Source organism: Homarus americanus, unplaced genomic scaffold (genome assembly GCF_018991925.1).
Source record: "Homarus americanus isolate GMGI-L3 unplaced genomic scaffold, GMGI_Hamer_2.0 scaffold29020, whole genome shotgun sequence".
Taxonomy (NCBI): Eukaryota; Metazoa; Arthropoda; class Malacostraca; order Decapoda; family Nephropidae; genus Homarus; species Homarus americanus.
Genome location: NW_024724569.1, coordinates 103,494 through 122,000, shown reverse-complemented (window position 1 = coordinate 122,000; position 18,507 = coordinate 103,494). Strand labels below are relative to the sequence as shown.

The following is an 18,507-nucleotide window of genomic DNA, read 5'->3' as shown; positions in this document are numbered from 1 at the left end:
TTGTTGTTGATCTTTCATCCTGTTAACACACACACACACACACACACACACACACACACACACACACACACATACACGAATAACTATATGCATTAATATACAGTATATATATACGAATGTACAGGTATGTATTATCCATCCACCCATCATTATATCCAACTACTCGTCCAGAAAACTTGAACTGAAGAAAGAAATCATAATTATGTAGATGATGATAGAAAAAATAATGCTAATGATGATAATACTAATAATAACAACCATAATAATAATTAACAATAATAATAACAATAATAATAATAATAATACCAACAATAAAAACAACACCTAGAACAACAACAACAGCAACAACAACATTACCCTCAAAGGTCAAGGAACAAGTACAGTATGACCCTGACCTTCTGCTGACCTCATACTAGCGATTCTGTAGCACCAGGCTAATGTGACCCCTTCAGTAGGTAACCTGCCAGCCATCCTCCACGCGGTGACACACAGACTCTGGTGGAGTCTCCATATTTTCTCTAAGTAACTAAATATATTAACTTTTATGTATATATGTATGTATGTATGTATGTATGTATGTATGTATGTATGTATGTATGTATGTATGTATGTATGTATGTATGTATATATATTAATTGGCTAGTTAGTATTTAAAGAGCTTAATTAAGATCTTGAGGTGAGGCTACCTGTGTGTGTGTGTGAGAGAGACAGAGAGAGAGAGAGAGAGAGAGAGAGAGAGGGTGATGACCTTGTTCTCTCACTGCCCTCAACTCTCTCTCACCCACACTCTCTCACACCTGAACTTTATACAACAGGTTCACATAATCCAGTTTTTATCACCGCCCCTCGCTCACTGCCCCAAACTGTAACACCAAACTCGATTCTAGATAAGCGATCGTCAGTCCTCCCCCACAGTCAATTTTGCGGTGGTGTACTGGAAAATATTAGATAGATAGATAGATAGATAGATATACAGATAGATGGATGGGTAGATAGATAGATAGACAGATTAACTAATTAAAACCAAAATTTACCTGTAATTACCTGAAATTTACCTGAAGAAGCTACCTGGGAGTTCCTTGGGCCAGAAAATACGATGAAAAATGGGAGGAAAAAATTAGTGGTTATAAAGGGCAGGTGACAGGTAAGAGAGACTCAATACAATGTCAACAAAGACTCCTCAGAATAGCATCAGGTGAATTAATTAAGGGAGTCTAAGGTGGGGGGGGTGTGTACCTGGTGTGTGGAATGTCTTGATAAGTTTTGTTTCCTGGGATACTGTCTGTCTGTCTGTCTGTCTATCTGTCTGTCTGTCTGTCTATCTGCCTGTCTATCTATCTGTCTGTCTATCTGTCTGTCTGTCTGTCTATCTGTCTGTCTGTCTATCTGTCTGTCTGTCTATCTGTCTGTCTGTCTGTCTATCTGTCTGTCTGTCTGTCTATCTGCCTGTCTATCTATCTGTCTGTCTATCTGTCTGTCTGTCTGTCTATCTGTCTGTCTGTCTATCTGTCTGTCTGTCTATCTGTCTGTCTGTCTGTCTATCTGTCTGTCTGTCTGTCTATCTGTCTGTCTATCTGTCTGTCTGTCTATCTGTAATAATGATAAACAATGATAATAATGATAAGAATAACTAGGGGTATTATTCTGATATTTCTCTCATGTTATCGGTAATATCGATGATAAAGACAATGTATTGCTCTTCTCACCTGCATTTGACCTAACCTGACAGAGAAAGATATTTTACCTTTACCCGATACACAAATGGTGGAAATATTGACTCACTCTTGACTCACTCTTGCGTAATATTTGGTTTTTTTCTCTCCCTGTGTTTGGTTTTCATATTCAAATATTTATAAGTTGGGTTTAAAGATTTAGAAGTTCTTAAGAAAATATACAAGTAATATTATGATTTAGGGGAGGGATATTGAACCGGTATATTAGAGAAAGATTTATTTAGGAATTTAGTTGAATGTGTTTTACCTGTGTGTAAATTTGTATTGGTTAAGTGAATGGATTTATATTATGAGAAAATAAGGAATAAATTGTTTTAAGATTATATAAATTACATAGAGCTTATTTCTGTACATTACTCACCAGGTCAATAATGTAACACTGATATGAAAAAAAATTATAAGACTGAGTTTATTTACGTGTTGTGTAGAGTTAAGACTTTTTACCTTTGAGATGTTAATTGATTTTAAGTCTCAAGATGTTGTTATTTATTATTTTACCTAAAGGAAGAATTTAATATTTGAGACATTTCTGAACACAGGTAAGTTAATTAGGATACAGGTAAGATAGGATCACCTGAATAATATCTAACCTAACCTAACCATGCATAACCTAGCTTATTTCTAACTAAACCCGGTGGTGGTAGTGGTGGTGGTGGTAGTGGTAGTGGTGGTGGTAGTAGTGGTAGTGGTGGTGATAGTAGTGGTAGTGGTGGTGATAGTAGTGGTAGTGGTGGTGAGGGTGGTGGTAGTGGTGGTGGTGGTGGTGGTGGTGGTGAGTAGTGGTGGTGGTGGTAGTAGTGGTGGTAGTGGTGGTGAGTGATGGTGGTGGTGGTGGTGGTGGTGGTGGTGGTGAAAGTAGTGGTAGTGGTGGTGGTGGTAGAGGGTGGTGGTAGTAGTGGTAGTGGTGGTGGTAGTAGTGGTGAGGTGGTGGTGGTGGTGGTGGTAGTGGTGGTGGTAGTGGTGGTGGTGGTGGTGGTGAGTAGTGGTAGTGGTGGTGTGGTGAGTGGTGGTGGTGGTGGTGGTGGTGGTGGTAGTAGTGGTGAGAGTGGGGTGGTGGGGTGGAGGTAGTAGTGGTAGTGGTGGTGGTGAGGTAGTAGTGGTGGTGGTGGTGTGGTGGTGGTGGGTGGTGGTGGTGGTGGTGGTGGTGGTGGTGGTGGTGGTGGTGGTGGTGGTGGTGGTAGTAGTGGTAGTGGTGGTGGTAGTAGTGGTGAGTGGTGGTGGTGGTAGTGGTGGTGGTGGTGGTGGTAGAGTGGTGGTGGTGGTGGTGGTGGTGGTAGTGGTGGTAGTGGTGGTGGTGTGGTAGTGGTGGTGGTGGTAGTAGTGGTAGTGGTGGTAGTGGTAGTAGTGGTGAGTGGTGGTGGTAGTGGTGGTGGTGGTAGTGGTGGTGGTGGTGGTGGTGTGAGTGAGGTGGTGGTGGTAGTAGTGGTAGTGGTGGTGGTGGTAGTGAGTGGTAGTGGTGAGGTGGTGGTAGTGGTGGTAGTGGTGGTGGTGGTTGTGGTGGTGGAGCTACCTACTGTTGCTACATAACCAGACACTCGGTCCCTCACCACCTGACCTTCCACCTCCCTCCTGTTGCCTCACTCCTGTTGTTAGTCCTACAGGTGTTGTTCCTACAGGTGTTGGTCCTACAGGTGTCGGTCCTACAGGTACTGGGGTTGGTACTCCTACTCCGCTGTCCTGTTCCTTTTATTAAGTGTAGGAGGGAGGTAGGAGTGGTGGAGGAGGGGAAAGGAACGGAAGGAGTGGATGGAGGGAAAAAAGTGAGGGAAGAATGAAGGAAATAAACGAGGGAGGAAGGAAGGAATTGATGAAAACACAGGAGAGAAGGAGGAATGGAGGAAGAGGAGAAGGAGGGAAAAAGGAAGGAGGGATAGAAGAGAGGGAGAGAGGGAGGGAGGAGGTGAGAGTCTCTAGGTCAGGGTAGAGTTATGACCATATAGGGGGGACTGAGGTAGAGTTAGTTGAGGCGGGGGAAGCAGTTACTACATTCTTACTTTCTCTAGCCCGCCTCCGCCCTCCATGGCCACCCCTGCCCATCCTAATATCACCCTGACCCTCCTTGACCTTACCTAACAGACCTTGACCCATCCTGACCCTCCCTGATTGACCTTACCCGCCTTGACCCTCCCTAACAGTGCTTGACCCACCCTGACTCTCCCTATTCTACCCTGACCTCCTCTAACCCACCCTCACCCTCCCTAGCAACTCCTGACCCACCCTGATCCAACCTAACTCTCCCTGACCCACTCTAATCCACCCTGACCCACCCTGGTTCACCCTGACCCACTGTAATCCCCCCTGATCCACCCTGGTTCACCCTGACCCATCCTGGTTTACCCTGACCTATTGCGGTTCACCCTGACCCACCCTGGCCCACTCTCACCCACCTTCACCCACCCTGACCCACCGTGACTTCTTGTACAGACACCAATGCGCGTTCAAGCAGTGAAGTTTGTATGCAGTTGTCAACTAATAATTACACACACACACACACACACACACACACACCTGAACCTCCCGACATAAAAACACATTCAGCAATTAAAGCAAGTCTCTCTCTCTCTCTCTCTCTCTCTCTCCTTGTTTGTCTGTCGGTGGTTCTCTTTTTCATTCTTTGTCCTAAAAAAATACGAACTGGGATATAATTTTGCGATAATAATAATAATAATAATAATAATAATAATAATAATAATAATAATAATAATAATGATTATTTTATTATCATTAGTAGTGCTAGTATCACCATTATTATTACTACTATTATTAAAACAAACCTTTCGTTCCCCAAGCTGTCAGACCATCACCACCCCTTCCACCACCACCACCACCACCACCACCACCATCACACATCACCACCACCACCACCACCACCACCATCCCACCACCACCACCATCACCACCACCCACTACCATCCACCCACCACTACCACCACCACTACCACCACCATCACCACCACCATCACCACCACCCCAACCACCACCACCACCACCACCACTACCACCAGTAGAGAGAACAACACACTAGCAACACTGTCCTCTCAGCCCCTCCCTGAGCAACACAACCCCGTGACGTCACAAGGAGGTTTGACGCAACACTCCTCGTCTCTCATTGGTCAGTCCGCCGTCGAGGTCAACACTATTGTAACATCAGGGACGACCCTAAAAACTAGCCCAGGTGAGTCAGGGAGGTTAGGTTAGGTTAGGTTAGGTTAGGTTAGGTTAGTCGAATTAACAGATAGAAGATAAATTTAATAATATAAAAATTACCTCTTGTAAAATATGTTAAAAATAAACACTAACATCACTCCTTTAACATTAGATTAATAAACATTATAATTCGCAATAAATCATCACTACTCTTATACATTAACAATTTATATAACTTAAATTTAGGTATACATGAATTAAAAGAAATAATCCCTATATAAATTTTTCAATATATATATATAATAACATAAATAACCACTATATAAATGACTCTATATCTCAAATAACATATAAACATTCATTCAATAAACCACCCACCACGCCATCTATCATAACTATATACATTACTAAGATTCCTACTTAATAACCGACTAAATTAACTCACTAATTAACTTATAAAAACATATTAATATAATTTACATCAATTACCCCTAATAAGTTATCTACGTATCGCTTCCCGTTTTCTGTATCAGGGGCAGCGGGTTGGTCACTTTTTTTTAGTGGTTTTAACTGAGGGTCTTGGCCTGAGGCTGACCACGCCCCGACAAGGTCTTTTTCCCTCTCTCTCTCTCTCTCTCTCTTTATCCCTCTCTCTCTCTTTTTCCCTCTCTCTCTCTCTCTCTCTTTATCCCTCTCTCTCCCATTTCTTCCCTCTCCCCGTCCCTCTATCCCCTCCCCCTCCCTCCCCCAATTTCCTCTCCCTCTCTCCCCTACTCTCTCGTTTACTTCCCCCTCCCTCACCCCCCTCTCTCTCCCCCCTCCTCCCTTACTCCCTCCCCTCCTGCCTGACCTAAAACTGGGGACCATTTTCTTAGTTATTTATTAGTGGCTGTGATGATGATAATGATGATGATGATGATGATGATGATGATGATGATAAACATAACATAATGACTTGGATCACTCCCTCACGTTCACTCCCTCACGTTCACTCCCTCACGTTCACTCCCTCACGTTCACCCCCTCACGTCACTCCCTCACGTCACTCCCTCACGTTAACTCCCTCACGTTCACCTCCTCGAGAGTAAGTCAAGACTGCGGTACCTGTCACCCAGCAACTCTCTCCAATTCCCTGAACTACGGAATATAATGGTCATTAGGTTAAGTTTTTATTCAAAGCCAGGAGGATTATATCTCGATGAGCTGGATGCTTGGTTATGAGGTGTGGTGCTCTAAATGATAATGTGTACTCGTTGGTCAGTTCAGGAGTTGGTTAGTAAATTTTATTGTGTTGGAGGGAAGGCTGTAAGGTTATAGGTGACAGCTGTTATTGTTGTTATTTTGTTGTTGTTGTTGTATTTGTTGTTGCTGTTATTGTTAGTATTGTTATAGTTATTATTATTATTATTTTTAGTTAGAGATGAAGATTTTGCCAGTGGTTTTTTTTTTTGTGAGTGGAACTTCAACGCTTATTGTCCTGACTTTACTATCATCTACACTATATCACCCTACACTATCACCAACACTACATCACCTACACTATCACCAACACTATATCACCTACACTATCATCAACATCAGTGGGAGGCGCCGCAGGACTTCTCACAGCCCCAAGCTACTGTACACATTATATGAGCCAAGCAAATAGTAAAGCAAAGGTTCTCAAAGTCAATGCACCGAGCACCCGAATCTTAGTGCCGTGTTATAGGTGTTGTGTTGAATACGTAAACACTGTGTTGTATACTGAGGTGAGGTGGTCGAGATGTGGCAAAGTGTTGTTCCCTGTATACTGATTGGATTTCAAATTTGACGTACATGGCAAATATATCTGGACTCCTAATGAAATGAATTAGCAGAAAGGTTCATTGACTTTACCCTTCTGTCTGGTAACCAAGAGGGAAACTTTCAGAAATAATTTGGTTTGGGAAGAAAAGGATTGATGAGGGGTTATATATTAGGCTTCACAGCTTTACAGACGAACCAACATAATGTGAACTTAATTTACTTCTGATATATTCGTTAATATTTCTTCAGATGTTTTTCATATTGTTTTTTCTTGGATGTGAACCAATGTCCTCTTTATCTATGATTTACTGTACTATCTGCATAATATTTTTCTTGGATGTGAACCAATGTCCCTTTTGTTTACAGTTTGACGAACATTAATTTTTTTCCCAGGACGAGGACCAGTAAAACCTCCTTCTTTGTTAACATCAGCCACTTGTCTGGGAAAAACAACGACCGAGGCCTGACAGGTAGAGTTACTGCCACTTGAGCTGATAGATAAAGTAGACATTTGATAGTTCTAAGTTGAGGGACGAAGTCACGAGATGCTAAATATGTCTTAGTTAATGTTAAATGTCTCTGTGTGAGGTGAGACATATGACACATTGATGTCTCATATATTTGGTGATCTGATTAACCCAACTGTGTGCGTGTGTGTGTGTGTGTGTGTGTGTGTGAGTGTGTGTGTGTGTGTGTATGTGTGTGTGTGTGTGTGTGTTTCTCTCTGTTATGTTTCACCGTTAAGGAGTCATTTGTTTAGTGATCAAGTGAGAGACATTTACAGAACTCTTCATTAGAAAGTTGTCTCTCAGGTCTCATAACTTTTGAGATCAGATGAGACATTTAAGGAGATCATCAATTTAAATATGTCTCATTGATGTCTCACACCATCAGGAGATCATTGCCTTCTTTGATTAGGTGAGAGACACTGATCTCTTCACTATAAATGTATCTCTCTAAAATATCTCATGCGTTATGGGGTCACAAGAGAAACATTTAAAAATATCTCCAATATAATACTGTCTCTTCTGTCTCTCCAACAAGGCCATTAGACAATTGTAACGATCTCATCAAGCCATGTCTCTCCTTGGTGTCTCCCCCTCCGCCCCTAAATCATCTATCTCTCCCAGCGTCAGGTGAGAGAATTTTATTAATCACTGAGGAGAAACAAATGTGTCAGAATAATGGGGAAGTGGTGGGGAGGGGTAGGGGGCGGGGGTAGGGGTAGGTATGTATTGGGTTGGGGGTAGGGAGGGGAGGGTAGGAAGTAAGGGAAGGGACTAGGAAGGTAGGGGTAGAGGAAGTAGGGGGTAGGGAAAGGGTAATAAAAGGCAAGCCAATCTGTCTTCATTTTTATCCTGGAAATAGAAACAGCCCCCAGATTTATAGTAGTCATCCCTGGTATCAGTGTCCCAACTCACCGTAGCTCCTCATCTCTTGCCAGTCCTGAAATTAACTCGACTTATTCGTTGCTAAGAAACAGGCTAGATAGTGATGATAGTTGTTACTTGTTACTGTTGCTTAAGTTGCTTGTTTACCGTTGTACTTGTTGCCACTGTAAAACTGCTATAGCCACCACCACCACCACCACTACTACCACCACTACTACTACTACTACCACCACCACCACTACTACTACTACCACCACCACCACTACTACTACCACCACCACCACTACTACCCACCACCACCACCACTACAACTACTACCACCACCACCACCACCACTACCACCACCACCACCACTACTACTACTACTACCACCACCACCACCACTACTACTACCACCACCACCACCACCGTGTTTATATAATGGTGCATAAATTAACCTGGGTGCTGGCAGGGTTCCTCTTGGTGATAATGTTCAGTCCTTGATAATCTAAACAAAGTCATTTAGTCTTCAAGGGCTTCAGGTGTTGGTGGTAAAGGGGGGGAGGGGGTGGGGGGGGAGAAAAAAATACTCCCAATTATTAGATTAATTTGTGATTGATATCTGGTATTATAATTTATGTCTTACTGTAACTAATGTGATTTTGGTCAGGTATATGTCATAGGAGTCCTGTCGTGCGTGTGTCTGAGAGAGAGAGAGAGAGAGAGAGAGAGAGAGAGAGAGAGAGAGAGAGAGAGAGAGAGAGAGTATGTATTTCAATTTTTATTCTTTTCCTCTTTTTATTATTATTATTATTATTATTATTATTATTATTATTACTATTATTATTATATTATCATTATTATTATTATTAGTAGTAGTAGTAGTAGTAGCACATCCAACGAAGCCCAAGTTGACGTCAGTGCTCGAGGATTCTGGACGCGGGGACAGCGAGCCTTCTTCGACATCATAATTTTTTATCCCATGGCCGCATGTTACTGTAACTTAGCTCTCGATGCTGCACACAGGAGGAACGAAAACGGCAAGATAAGGGCATACGGGGAGAGAATTCAGAACGTTGATCAAGGCAGCTTCACTCCTCTAGTGTTCACAACCTCTTGTGGGATGGGACCAAGTGCAAGATGCTTTTACGCCAGACTCGCAGAGGTGATCTCCGAACAGAAGCAGCATCCCAGAAGTTATGTTACAGCCTGGATGAGATGTCGACTGTCCTTCGCTCTCCTTCGGTCGGCTTTGCTCTGCCTCAGGGGAACGAGAGCATCGGCCCCAAAGCCGACAACAGTTGCAGATATTGACTATGAGGCAACAGTCACTGAATGCCACATAGATCTGCGGCTTAACTAACTCAACACAGCTAGGATAGCTACTTATGTATTAGGATATTTAATATTAAGGTAATAAAATGGTGGCGAAGGAATGGCTATTGGGGGAGGCTGAAGGCCATTACAAATAGTAGTAGTAGTAGTAATAGTAGTAGTAATAGTAGTAGTAGCAGTAGTAGTAGTAGTAGCAGTAGTAGTAGTAGTAGTAATAGTCTTTGTATGGACCACCTCAGGGGTTCACAAGTACCACACCTCATCAACTTCGGCCGAACACACACTCTCCCTCCAACCAGTATCGTGTCAGCTCTTGGTTCCCTCGGCTGTCAGGGTTCAGCTCAGAGGTTCAGAGTTGACGTTGGTTCCTTGTACAAAGTCGTGTCAACTGAGAGCCCCTGAGGCGATCCCTGAATGTCGCTGGTCCTGACACACGACACCTGTTGGGCTAGACATGTTGACGAGGTGGTGGTGGTGGTGGTGGTGGTGGTGGTAAAGAGACTTGAGACCTTCCTGGTCTTACAACATCTGCGGGAAAGACGTCGTTTAATCCCACCAGGAAGGACTGGTGGACACACACACACACACACTCCTATATCAGAACTTATCGCCGCTGCAGACTAAAGGCGTACGAGGCGTCTCTCTGGTGTAGCGTCTGCCTCTACTGATTGCTCGTGCTGGCGATCTCTCTTACGGTATGAACGTCCGTCTGCAGTAGCTTCCATAAACATGTTATTGAGGAATGGCAGGAACATCAAATACTGTTATTGTTTGTTCTGTTGTTGTTCTTACCTCTACGACGGTCCATCACACCAGGTATAACTCAATCACCGACCTGGTTATTGAGCGGAACACCTGAGCGCTGCATTAACCATACTCACTGACCCATTCCCACGCCCTTGGACAACTCACCATTAATCTTGTATGTTCTCTCAAGTATTAACTATGATCTTTGTTTTTGTCTTGGTCACCCTCGTGTTTGGGATGGCCTTCCTTGACTCATGTCTGAATGTAGATCACACTTCTCTGTAATAATTGGTCAACTTGTATGTTTTTTGTTAAGCCGTGTGAGCTTATGGGAACCCCTGGAGGATGGGATTTACCACAGTATGATCCAGTTACTAAAATGTCAAATGATATCGTGACGCTTTACCTCGACGTTGTATCTTGTAAGGTGTGACAAGTTGAGTCATACACTACCGTCTTTCTCCGTTAACGTAATGCGTCATCCATCATTCCTAATGGTTAGATCTTCCTCGTAGCAAAAGTTCCAGTAACAGGTAAACAACGGATCAGTAACACATATTTAACGTATTTCTCAACCTTGGTTTAACTCATCTCTTGTATATAAAGTTAAGTGTTACCTAGAAATGTGTCCTATCTCACTCTTACTCTCAGTTTGAACTCTTCTTAAATATTGTCTCTCACTTTCACTCTCACCCAGTACCTGTCCCAAACACCCCCATCTGTCACTCGCCCTCTCACTCGGTACTCGCATGGACGTCACTCGCTCTCACTCTCAATAGGTACTCACTCTGTTCACTCGTTATCACTATATTATCTTATCTTCTGTCTTCACCATTATTCAACTACAGTTCTACACGACGCCACCACCTCCCCTATACGGCAGGGTACTCGTAGGGCAAGGCAGGATAGAACGTGATAAGGATAGCACGTAACAGGGTCGTAGAGCATGATAAGGTATAGGGCAAAACAGGGTAATACATAGCCGGGTAGGACATGGTAAGGTAGAACATGGCAGGGTTGGGTAAGGCAGGGTAGGTCCTGGTAGGGTAAGGAAGGACATGGTAGGGTATGGCACGACAGGGTATGACGTGACAGGATATGGCATGACAGGGTATGACATGACAGGATATGGCATGACAGGGTAGGACGTGACGGATGATGGGTATGAGTGGGGGATCCCCCGGGTAGGTGGGTGTGGTTCCTCGTTCACTAGAATGTAGATGAACCGTCACACGTCAAGACCAGGTGATGCCCCCCCCCCACCCCACCCCACCCCACCATCAGCCACCTCAAGGTCATCTGCTCCATGGCGACACAACACCTCCTGCGGCCACTGATAACACCTTCGTAAAAAAAAAGTAAAAACATCAATATATAAAATCCTTCTACTCTTAGACGTTAGGATCCAATGTCTTCTATGTGGTAATTGTATCCCATAAAATCGACTTCATGGCAAAGCTGAAGGCGTCGCAGAAGGAGGAAGGGAGGTGATTGAGATACCATTATTAACCCTGAGAAAGTTTGTGAGAGAAGTTTCAGGTATCATTACATAAACAAAACACAGGTACTCATAAAACTTCTTCTGTGTTAAACTTCCCGTCAAGGCTAAACTTCCCTATATGTTCATCTGAGTCTGGATCCTCCAACACCTGTATGGTAATTCCCTCATTTAAATAGAGCAGCTAGACCAATGTTATCTGCACCACTTAAGTTACAATACAAACAACAAAACCAAGAACGAGTCTGATTTACAATGGAATTCGACCTTAAGTAGACAGGTTGAGTAGTTTTTCGAGTTTTAGGTGGGGGAGGGGAGGGGGGGTAGGGGGGCTTTAATGGCCCAGGTAAGACACCACTTGTATTGTTATATCTCCATGTAACTATTTATGTACAGTCGCTTGCACTTACACCTGGTACAGTGGCTGATGCGTTTTGTGAGATGTGGCAAAACTGTGGAATATTTATCTAGTGTTCTTACTCTGGTTACTATTGCGAGGTTCCTTAGTGCCTCTCCGTGTGTAAGAGGACGCGGAGCCAGGGAGGACGACCCCGAGCCTAGCCCTACAGCCGCCCATACTAACACAAGGTCATGTCACAACAGGGGAACTCCCGTGATGGAAAACGATACTTTGACTATATGTCTGTGAGGGAGAGAGAGGGGGGTAGACAGTGTGAGAGAGAGCAGTGTGAGAGAGAGGGGGGGTAGACAGTGTGAGAGAGGAGGGGTTAGACAGAGAGAGAGAGAGAGAGAGAGAGAGAGAGAGAGAGAGAGAGAGAGAGAGAGAGAGAGAGAGAGATAGATAGAGTCGCTGAACACTGCCTCAAAAACATCATCAACACAACAGTCTTATATCGAAAAGTGTTTACCGTCTCTTGAACACTATGAGTACGTGAACATTCTGAGTACGTGAACACCCTCAGCACGTGAACACCCTCAGCACGGCCCAGGAGATTTGTCAATGAACAACGAATAAATTTCAAATATGATATTACCCAAACTTAGATTCCGACAACTTATGGCGCCACAAAAACCTAGGAAGAATAGTGCTACCGACTGTCCATAGCAGAAGGTCATCGCCGAGTATATATACTGGCGTGGACAGACGGAGGCATCAGCTACTGTCCTGCACCCACACCAACATGAAGGTCCTGGTGAGTACTGGTCCTCCTCCCTACACATGAGGTCTGGCTTGTCACCTTATCTCTCTAAGCAAAAGGAGAAATTATGTATAAATATCAATGTGTTTATTTGTAGTTCTGTATTACAGCTTTATAATTTAACTAAATAAGCAAGTGAACAATGTTCTACCTTCACTCTGTGCATCACTTGTTCTCTCTTCCCAATTGTTCACTCTAAACAAAAGAACAATCCTATAGTTCACTAACACACGTCTGGTTCTCTGTTGAACATGTCTTGACTAAACAAGAGAAGCCTTTGTGTGTTAACTTGTTGTTGTTACAGATGATGATTGTGTTGGGCGTGGTGGCCATGGCTGCCGCCCGTCCGTCTGACATCATCGACATCGAGGAGGACCACATGGAGCACGAGCAGGAGGGCGTCCCAGGCACGGCCGTCGAGGGCGAGTACTCGTGGGTAGCGCCCGACGGTAACGAGTACAAGATCAAGTACGTCGCCGACCACTTAGGATACCGCGTCGTCGAGGACAACGTCGTGCCTCAGTTCCGCGCCCTGGAGGTCGCCGATGATACTGCCGAGGACGACGAGGAAGAAGAGCCGATAACCCGGACAGCTGAAGACGAGGATGAAGAGAAGCCTGAAGTTGATTCATCTGAAGAGGAGGAGGAGGAGGAAGAAGACAACTAGATATACAAATAATTCAGAAAGTAATGACGGAAACTTAACGTCAACAATGCACCACTGTCTGGTAACTTGCCAAAATAAAGTATATTTTTCTAACCCATTATTGTGTGTCCATAAATCTTACCACAACACCTATCAAATATTAAATAAACAAAGTGACAATGTCCCACAAGGCGCGAACTATTTACCTACACTGTTTTTGTTGACGCTGTAAGAACCACACTGAAGAGGTCAAGTTACACAGTATAAATCTTTCCTTTTAAGTAGTCAGTGTTGTGTAGGATAGGACGTCACTCACGTTTTGACTATATATAATAATTCAAATACAATATTAATTTGATCCCGTGTTTGAAGTATAAGGATGATGCAGGTAACGATTTATCTTAGCTATTTTCATTATTATATTTTCATTTAAGATATTTTAATTTAATTTGTTCTATATTATTTGTTTGTCTACAGCAAAGTTTGAGCCAAATTTTACTGAAATATCATTTATATTGATTAACTAGTGTGTGTGTGTGTGTGTGTGTGTGTGTGTGTGAGTGTGTGTGTGTGGTTGTCCTTTGGTTGAACTAGCTTATTGTTTACTTTTGATTGTATGTCTGCACGGTGTGTATACCATACATACCTGCACCTATAAACACTACGTACTGAATCAAAGTGAATTTGTTTGACGATTTTACTGAATAAATATCTATTTGTTAAGAAGTTCATATAGGGAGGGAAGAACTCGTCGTTACAGCGGAAGATCAAAATAAAGAAACAACTTTATATCAGATAAATTTCACTTTATGTAGGAAGACGACACTGTATGGTTACAGGTGTCACTCCTCTCTGTATTCCATAAGACCAGAAACGGTCAGGTGTGCTCTCGTCTGTATATTGTCATCATAAGGAATCATCAATGGTCTAAACTCCCTAAAATAAAACGATAAGATAGAAACCGGTAATTAAATCTTCACAAAAAACAAAAAAATCTAAACCGGAATCACACAGCCCAAAACTGAAGGTCATAGCCGGGTATATAAAGTGGCCGGGACAGAAGGAGGCATTACCTACTGTCCTGCACCCGCACCAACATGAAGGTCCTGGTGAGTGCTGACCTGACCCTCCACACAACATCTGGTCCTGGTCTGAGGTCTTTATAGTTATAAATAAGCGATGAGGGACTCTAACATTCAATGTGTTTGTCTGTATTTGTAAACTTTTGGCAGCAGGGGAAGGGTGAAGAAAATAGATACTGGTTGATGGGTGACACATAGAGAACCAGTTGTACAATTACTCCTGGTTTTTGTGACTTTGAATATTGTTGTTGCAGATGATGATTGTGTTGGGCGTGGTGGCCATGGCCGCCGCCCGTCCGTCTGACATCATCGACATCGAGGAGGACCACCTGGAGCACGAGCAGGAGGGCGTACCAGGCACGGCCGTCGAGGGCGAGTACTCGTGGGTAGCGCCCGACGGTAACGAGTACAAGATCAAGTACGTCGCCGACCACTTCGGATACCGCGTCGTCGAGGACAACGTCGTGCCTCAGTTCCGCGCCCTGGAGGTCGCCGATCCAGCTCCCAAGATAGAAGAAGAAGAAGAGGATGAGGAGCCAGTGATTCGAGACTCTGATATGGAGGAAGAAGAGATGATTGACATTCGTGCAGCTGAGGACATGAAGAAAGACGAGGAAGACAAATAGACAAGACTATGTAAAATGTCTCCTGTCTTCCGTTGTTTCTTCACCTCAGGGAGTTGTGTTGTTCCCTGCATTACCTTCTCTCTGTAATTCATTTTCGAAATAAAGAATATCTGTGCCACACTTTAGTTTCAGTACAAAGCTGTAGACTTATAGAGGTTTGTTCAGCTTCCAGCAATCTGACATAAGTGATGCCACACGTTTAACCACAGGTTGTGAGGCATCAACAGCTGACAGCCTCGTCCACCAGTCTGGGTTTTTGTTGTCTTTGATTTATTTTTTTTTTTATTTATTATATTTTTTTTTTGTAATGTCAAGCTGGTAATTAGCCTTTATATAAACATCATTACACGTTATATAATAAGTAAGTATACACACAGAGACGTACAATAATGATCGACTTACATGACTAACTTGGTGCTGACTGACTCTTTTAACCTCAGTAGTCTCTAAGTTTCTTCCTCAGTGTTGCTACTTAGAGGAGAGACTGAGAAAAATACATCAAGCCTTCTCAGGGAACTTTTTGAAAAAATTCTGGTACTTTTAAGAGAACAACTGAAACTATTAGGAGTGAATCTGGTCACCTGGCAACCTGACCTGGAGTTCAATTGTTCAATAATCAGTGTTCAGAGTTCTGTGGCTTTCAGGTGTTGTAGCGGCGAAAGTGTTCAAGTATATGATTTAGTCTAGTGACGGAACCTAAACATCATTCGTTCCTTAACACATTACAACATCACCATCAACCTATGTTTATGTTTACACCGTGGTATGAGTCGGTGGATCTCAGCAGGAGTCTCTCTCTACCACACACCAGATCATCCTCGAGGTAGACTCATGACCTCAGAGATGGAGGCTTTTCATCTTCTTAGCTGTTCTGTCTCTTGAAGAAACATAAAGTTAACGTTGATGTTGTAAAATAACCAACAACTACATGATGTTCTTAATAATATCACCAAAAAGGTCAAGATGTTAGTAAGCAATGAAATCTTGAGATGAATAACAGAACTTCTCGATGGCTTGTTAACAGAGAGATAGTCAGCCAGTTAACAGTTTCTCTCTCTAACTCGCGCTCAGTGGACGAGATGAATTCAAGATTAACTTTGCTGTAACGTTACTAAATCGGTATTAATAATTGGAGGTGATCAAGAAATTCTCATGGACGACAAAACTGGTCAGATTTCTTAATAATATCTTGGCTGTCTTTTGTATCAAAGTCTTGAGATGGTGAGCAGGTGTGTAAGGGGGGGCAGATGTGGGGGCAGGTGTGTGAGAGGGGTAGCCAAGGTAAACTAGGTGTTTTGTTGACCATCAAGCAGCGTTCCTCTGCCTTCCACCCTCGGCTCCCTGGCCCCTCACCTCACACACCCTCGCCTCACTGGCCCCTCACCTCACACACCCTCGCCTCCCTGGCTCCACACCTCACACACCCTGTTTCCTGGCCCCTCACCTCACACACCCCGCCTCCCCTGGCCCCACACCTCACACACCCTCGTCTCATGGCTCCACACCTCACACCTCGCCTCCCTGACCCCTCACCTCACACACCCGCCTGCCTGGCCCCTCACCTCACACACCCGCCTCCTGGCCCCTCACCTCACACACCCGCCTCCCTGGCCCCTCACCTCACACACCCTGCCTCCTGGCCCCACCTCACACACCCGCCTCCCTGGCCCCTCACCTCACATACCCTCGCCTCCTGGCCCTCACCACACACCTTCGGCCCCTGGCCCCACACCTCACACACCCTCGCCTCCCTGGCCCCTCACCTCACACACCCTCGCCTCCCTGGCCCCACACCTCACACACCTTCACTTGTCTATAAGAAGTCATAGAATACTTATGAGGAGTTAAATATATTTCCTCGCAGTGTCCTCATGCTCTCAACCATCTTCCTCAAAGACAAAGAAAATGAAAAGAAATATGATAAAGTGAAAACAAATTTATTCCCATCTACTGATGTTACAGATAAGTGGTAATTAATGATCACGTACTGTAGCTGTTACAGACAATGGACAGACGTGTACAAGGGTTGTGATGTTCTGTTTGCTTGTTACAGTGGCTTCAGGGCGCCGGTCGTGGAGGTGCTCGTCGCGGAGGTACTTGTCGTTTATTCTTCCTCACTTGCGTCCGTGATGTCGAGGGAACGAGTTCTGGGCACGACGTTGTCCTCGATGACGCGGTATCCAAACCTGTCAGCAATGTACTTTACTTTGTACTCATTACCGTCGGGCGCTACCCACGAGTACTCGCCCTCGACGGCCGTGCCTGCGACGCCCTCCTGCTCGTGTTCCTGGTTGTCCAGCTCGTAGTTGATGATATCAGCAGGAAGGGCGGCAGCCATGGCCACCAACCCCAACACGACCATCATCTGTAACAACAATAAATATAGTCATGTCTTCCCCTCTGTTCAGGAGTCATGAAGTGTTAAACTGAAATATACAGTGGACACAGGTAAGTAACGACACAACTTAATTTTACCATAAGTGTCAAAGAGTTGAAGAAGGTATCATAAATGTTCAGGTGGACGACACTCTCCTCCTCTGAAGTCATAAACATAAACTCTCAAAACAACACAACACAACACAACACAACACAACACAACACAACACAACACCTAAGGATCCGTAGACGACAGTTCTAAGGTAAACTCCATTCTTATTTAGAGTAATGTAGAGTTCACCAGAGACCTGTAGCCAATGTGTAGAGAGGAGCTCAGTACTCACCAGAATCTTCATGACTGTGTGCCTTCAGGATAGCAGCTGGTGCCTCTGTCTGCCTCGGCCACGATATATATACACCCGGAGCTCGTCCTTGATGGCCCTCAATAACATCACCTGCAGCAGTCTGTCCCGCTCACAAGTCAGGCCAGTCACGCGACCTAACTGTCCCGTATGAATCACTGGGTGTGGGTAGGTTAGGTTATCGTCTACCGTAATTATTGTACCTTGCTTGAGTTCATATTTTTGTTCAGCCGCACGCGAGAGGTTGGTCGGTCTGAGGTGTTCTTTCGCTGCTGAATAAAATTGTCAATATAGTTATGTTTGGCTTGGGCCAGTGTGTGTGTGTGTGTGTGTGTGTGTGTGTCTGTGTGTGTGTGTGTGTGTCTGTGTGTGTGTGTGTGTGTCTGTGTGTGCGTGTGTGTGTACAAGCGCGTAAACACGCCTACATAATCACTTGAAGAGAGAAAGATAAACTTGAGAAAATTTTAAACGAATTATTCAAGTAACCCTCAAGATAAAATATTTATTAATAACATATAATTCACACTAAAATAGGAGAGACATTGAGGACAAATTTACATACAGAAAATTATATTATCCTCATTTGTTAACAGGATAAAATATATCACCATATAATCTTCTATACTAACACAACACCAAT

The 18,507-nt window shown here is 43.9% G+C and overlaps 3 protein-coding genes across 3 annotated transcripts; 2 read left to right on the top strand and 1 right to left on the bottom strand.

The window, feature by feature from the left end:
• The first annotated feature begins 12,673 nt into the window (after positions 1-12,673).
• Positions 12,674-13,539, top strand: LOC121864436 (glutamic acid-rich protein-like). Its single transcript, XM_042363459.1, has 2 exons — positions 12,674-12,769; positions 13,080-13,539. Exons 1-2 carry the CDS (start codon positions 12,758-12,760, stop codon positions 13,440-13,442), a joined length of 375 nt encoding a protein of 124 aa, XP_042219393.1. The 5' UTR covers positions 12,674-12,757; the 3' UTR covers positions 13,443-13,539.
• A 954-nt stretch (positions 13,540-14,493) lies between these two features.
• LOC121864435 lies at positions 14,494-15,247 on the top strand. Its single transcript, XM_042363458.1, has 2 exons — positions 14,494-14,530; positions 14,758-15,247. The coding sequence occupies exons 1-2, from the start codon at positions 14,519-14,521 to the stop codon at positions 15,127-15,129; spliced, it is 384 nt and encodes a 127-aa protein (XP_042219392.1). The 5' UTR covers positions 14,494-14,518; the 3' UTR covers positions 15,130-15,247.
• Positions 15,248-17,050: 1,803 nt separating this feature from the next.
• Positions 17,051-17,950, bottom strand: LOC121864434 (cuticle protein CP575-like). Its single transcript, XM_042363457.1, has 2 exons — positions 17,850-17,950; positions 17,051-17,494 (listed from the first exon to the last, which is right to left on the bottom strand). Exons 1-2 carry the CDS (start codon positions 17,859-17,861, stop codon positions 17,234-17,236), a joined length of 273 nt encoding a protein of 90 aa, XP_042219391.1. The 5' UTR covers positions 17,862-17,950; the 3' UTR covers positions 17,051-17,233.
• Between the last annotated feature and the right edge of the window lie 557 nt (positions 17,951-18,507).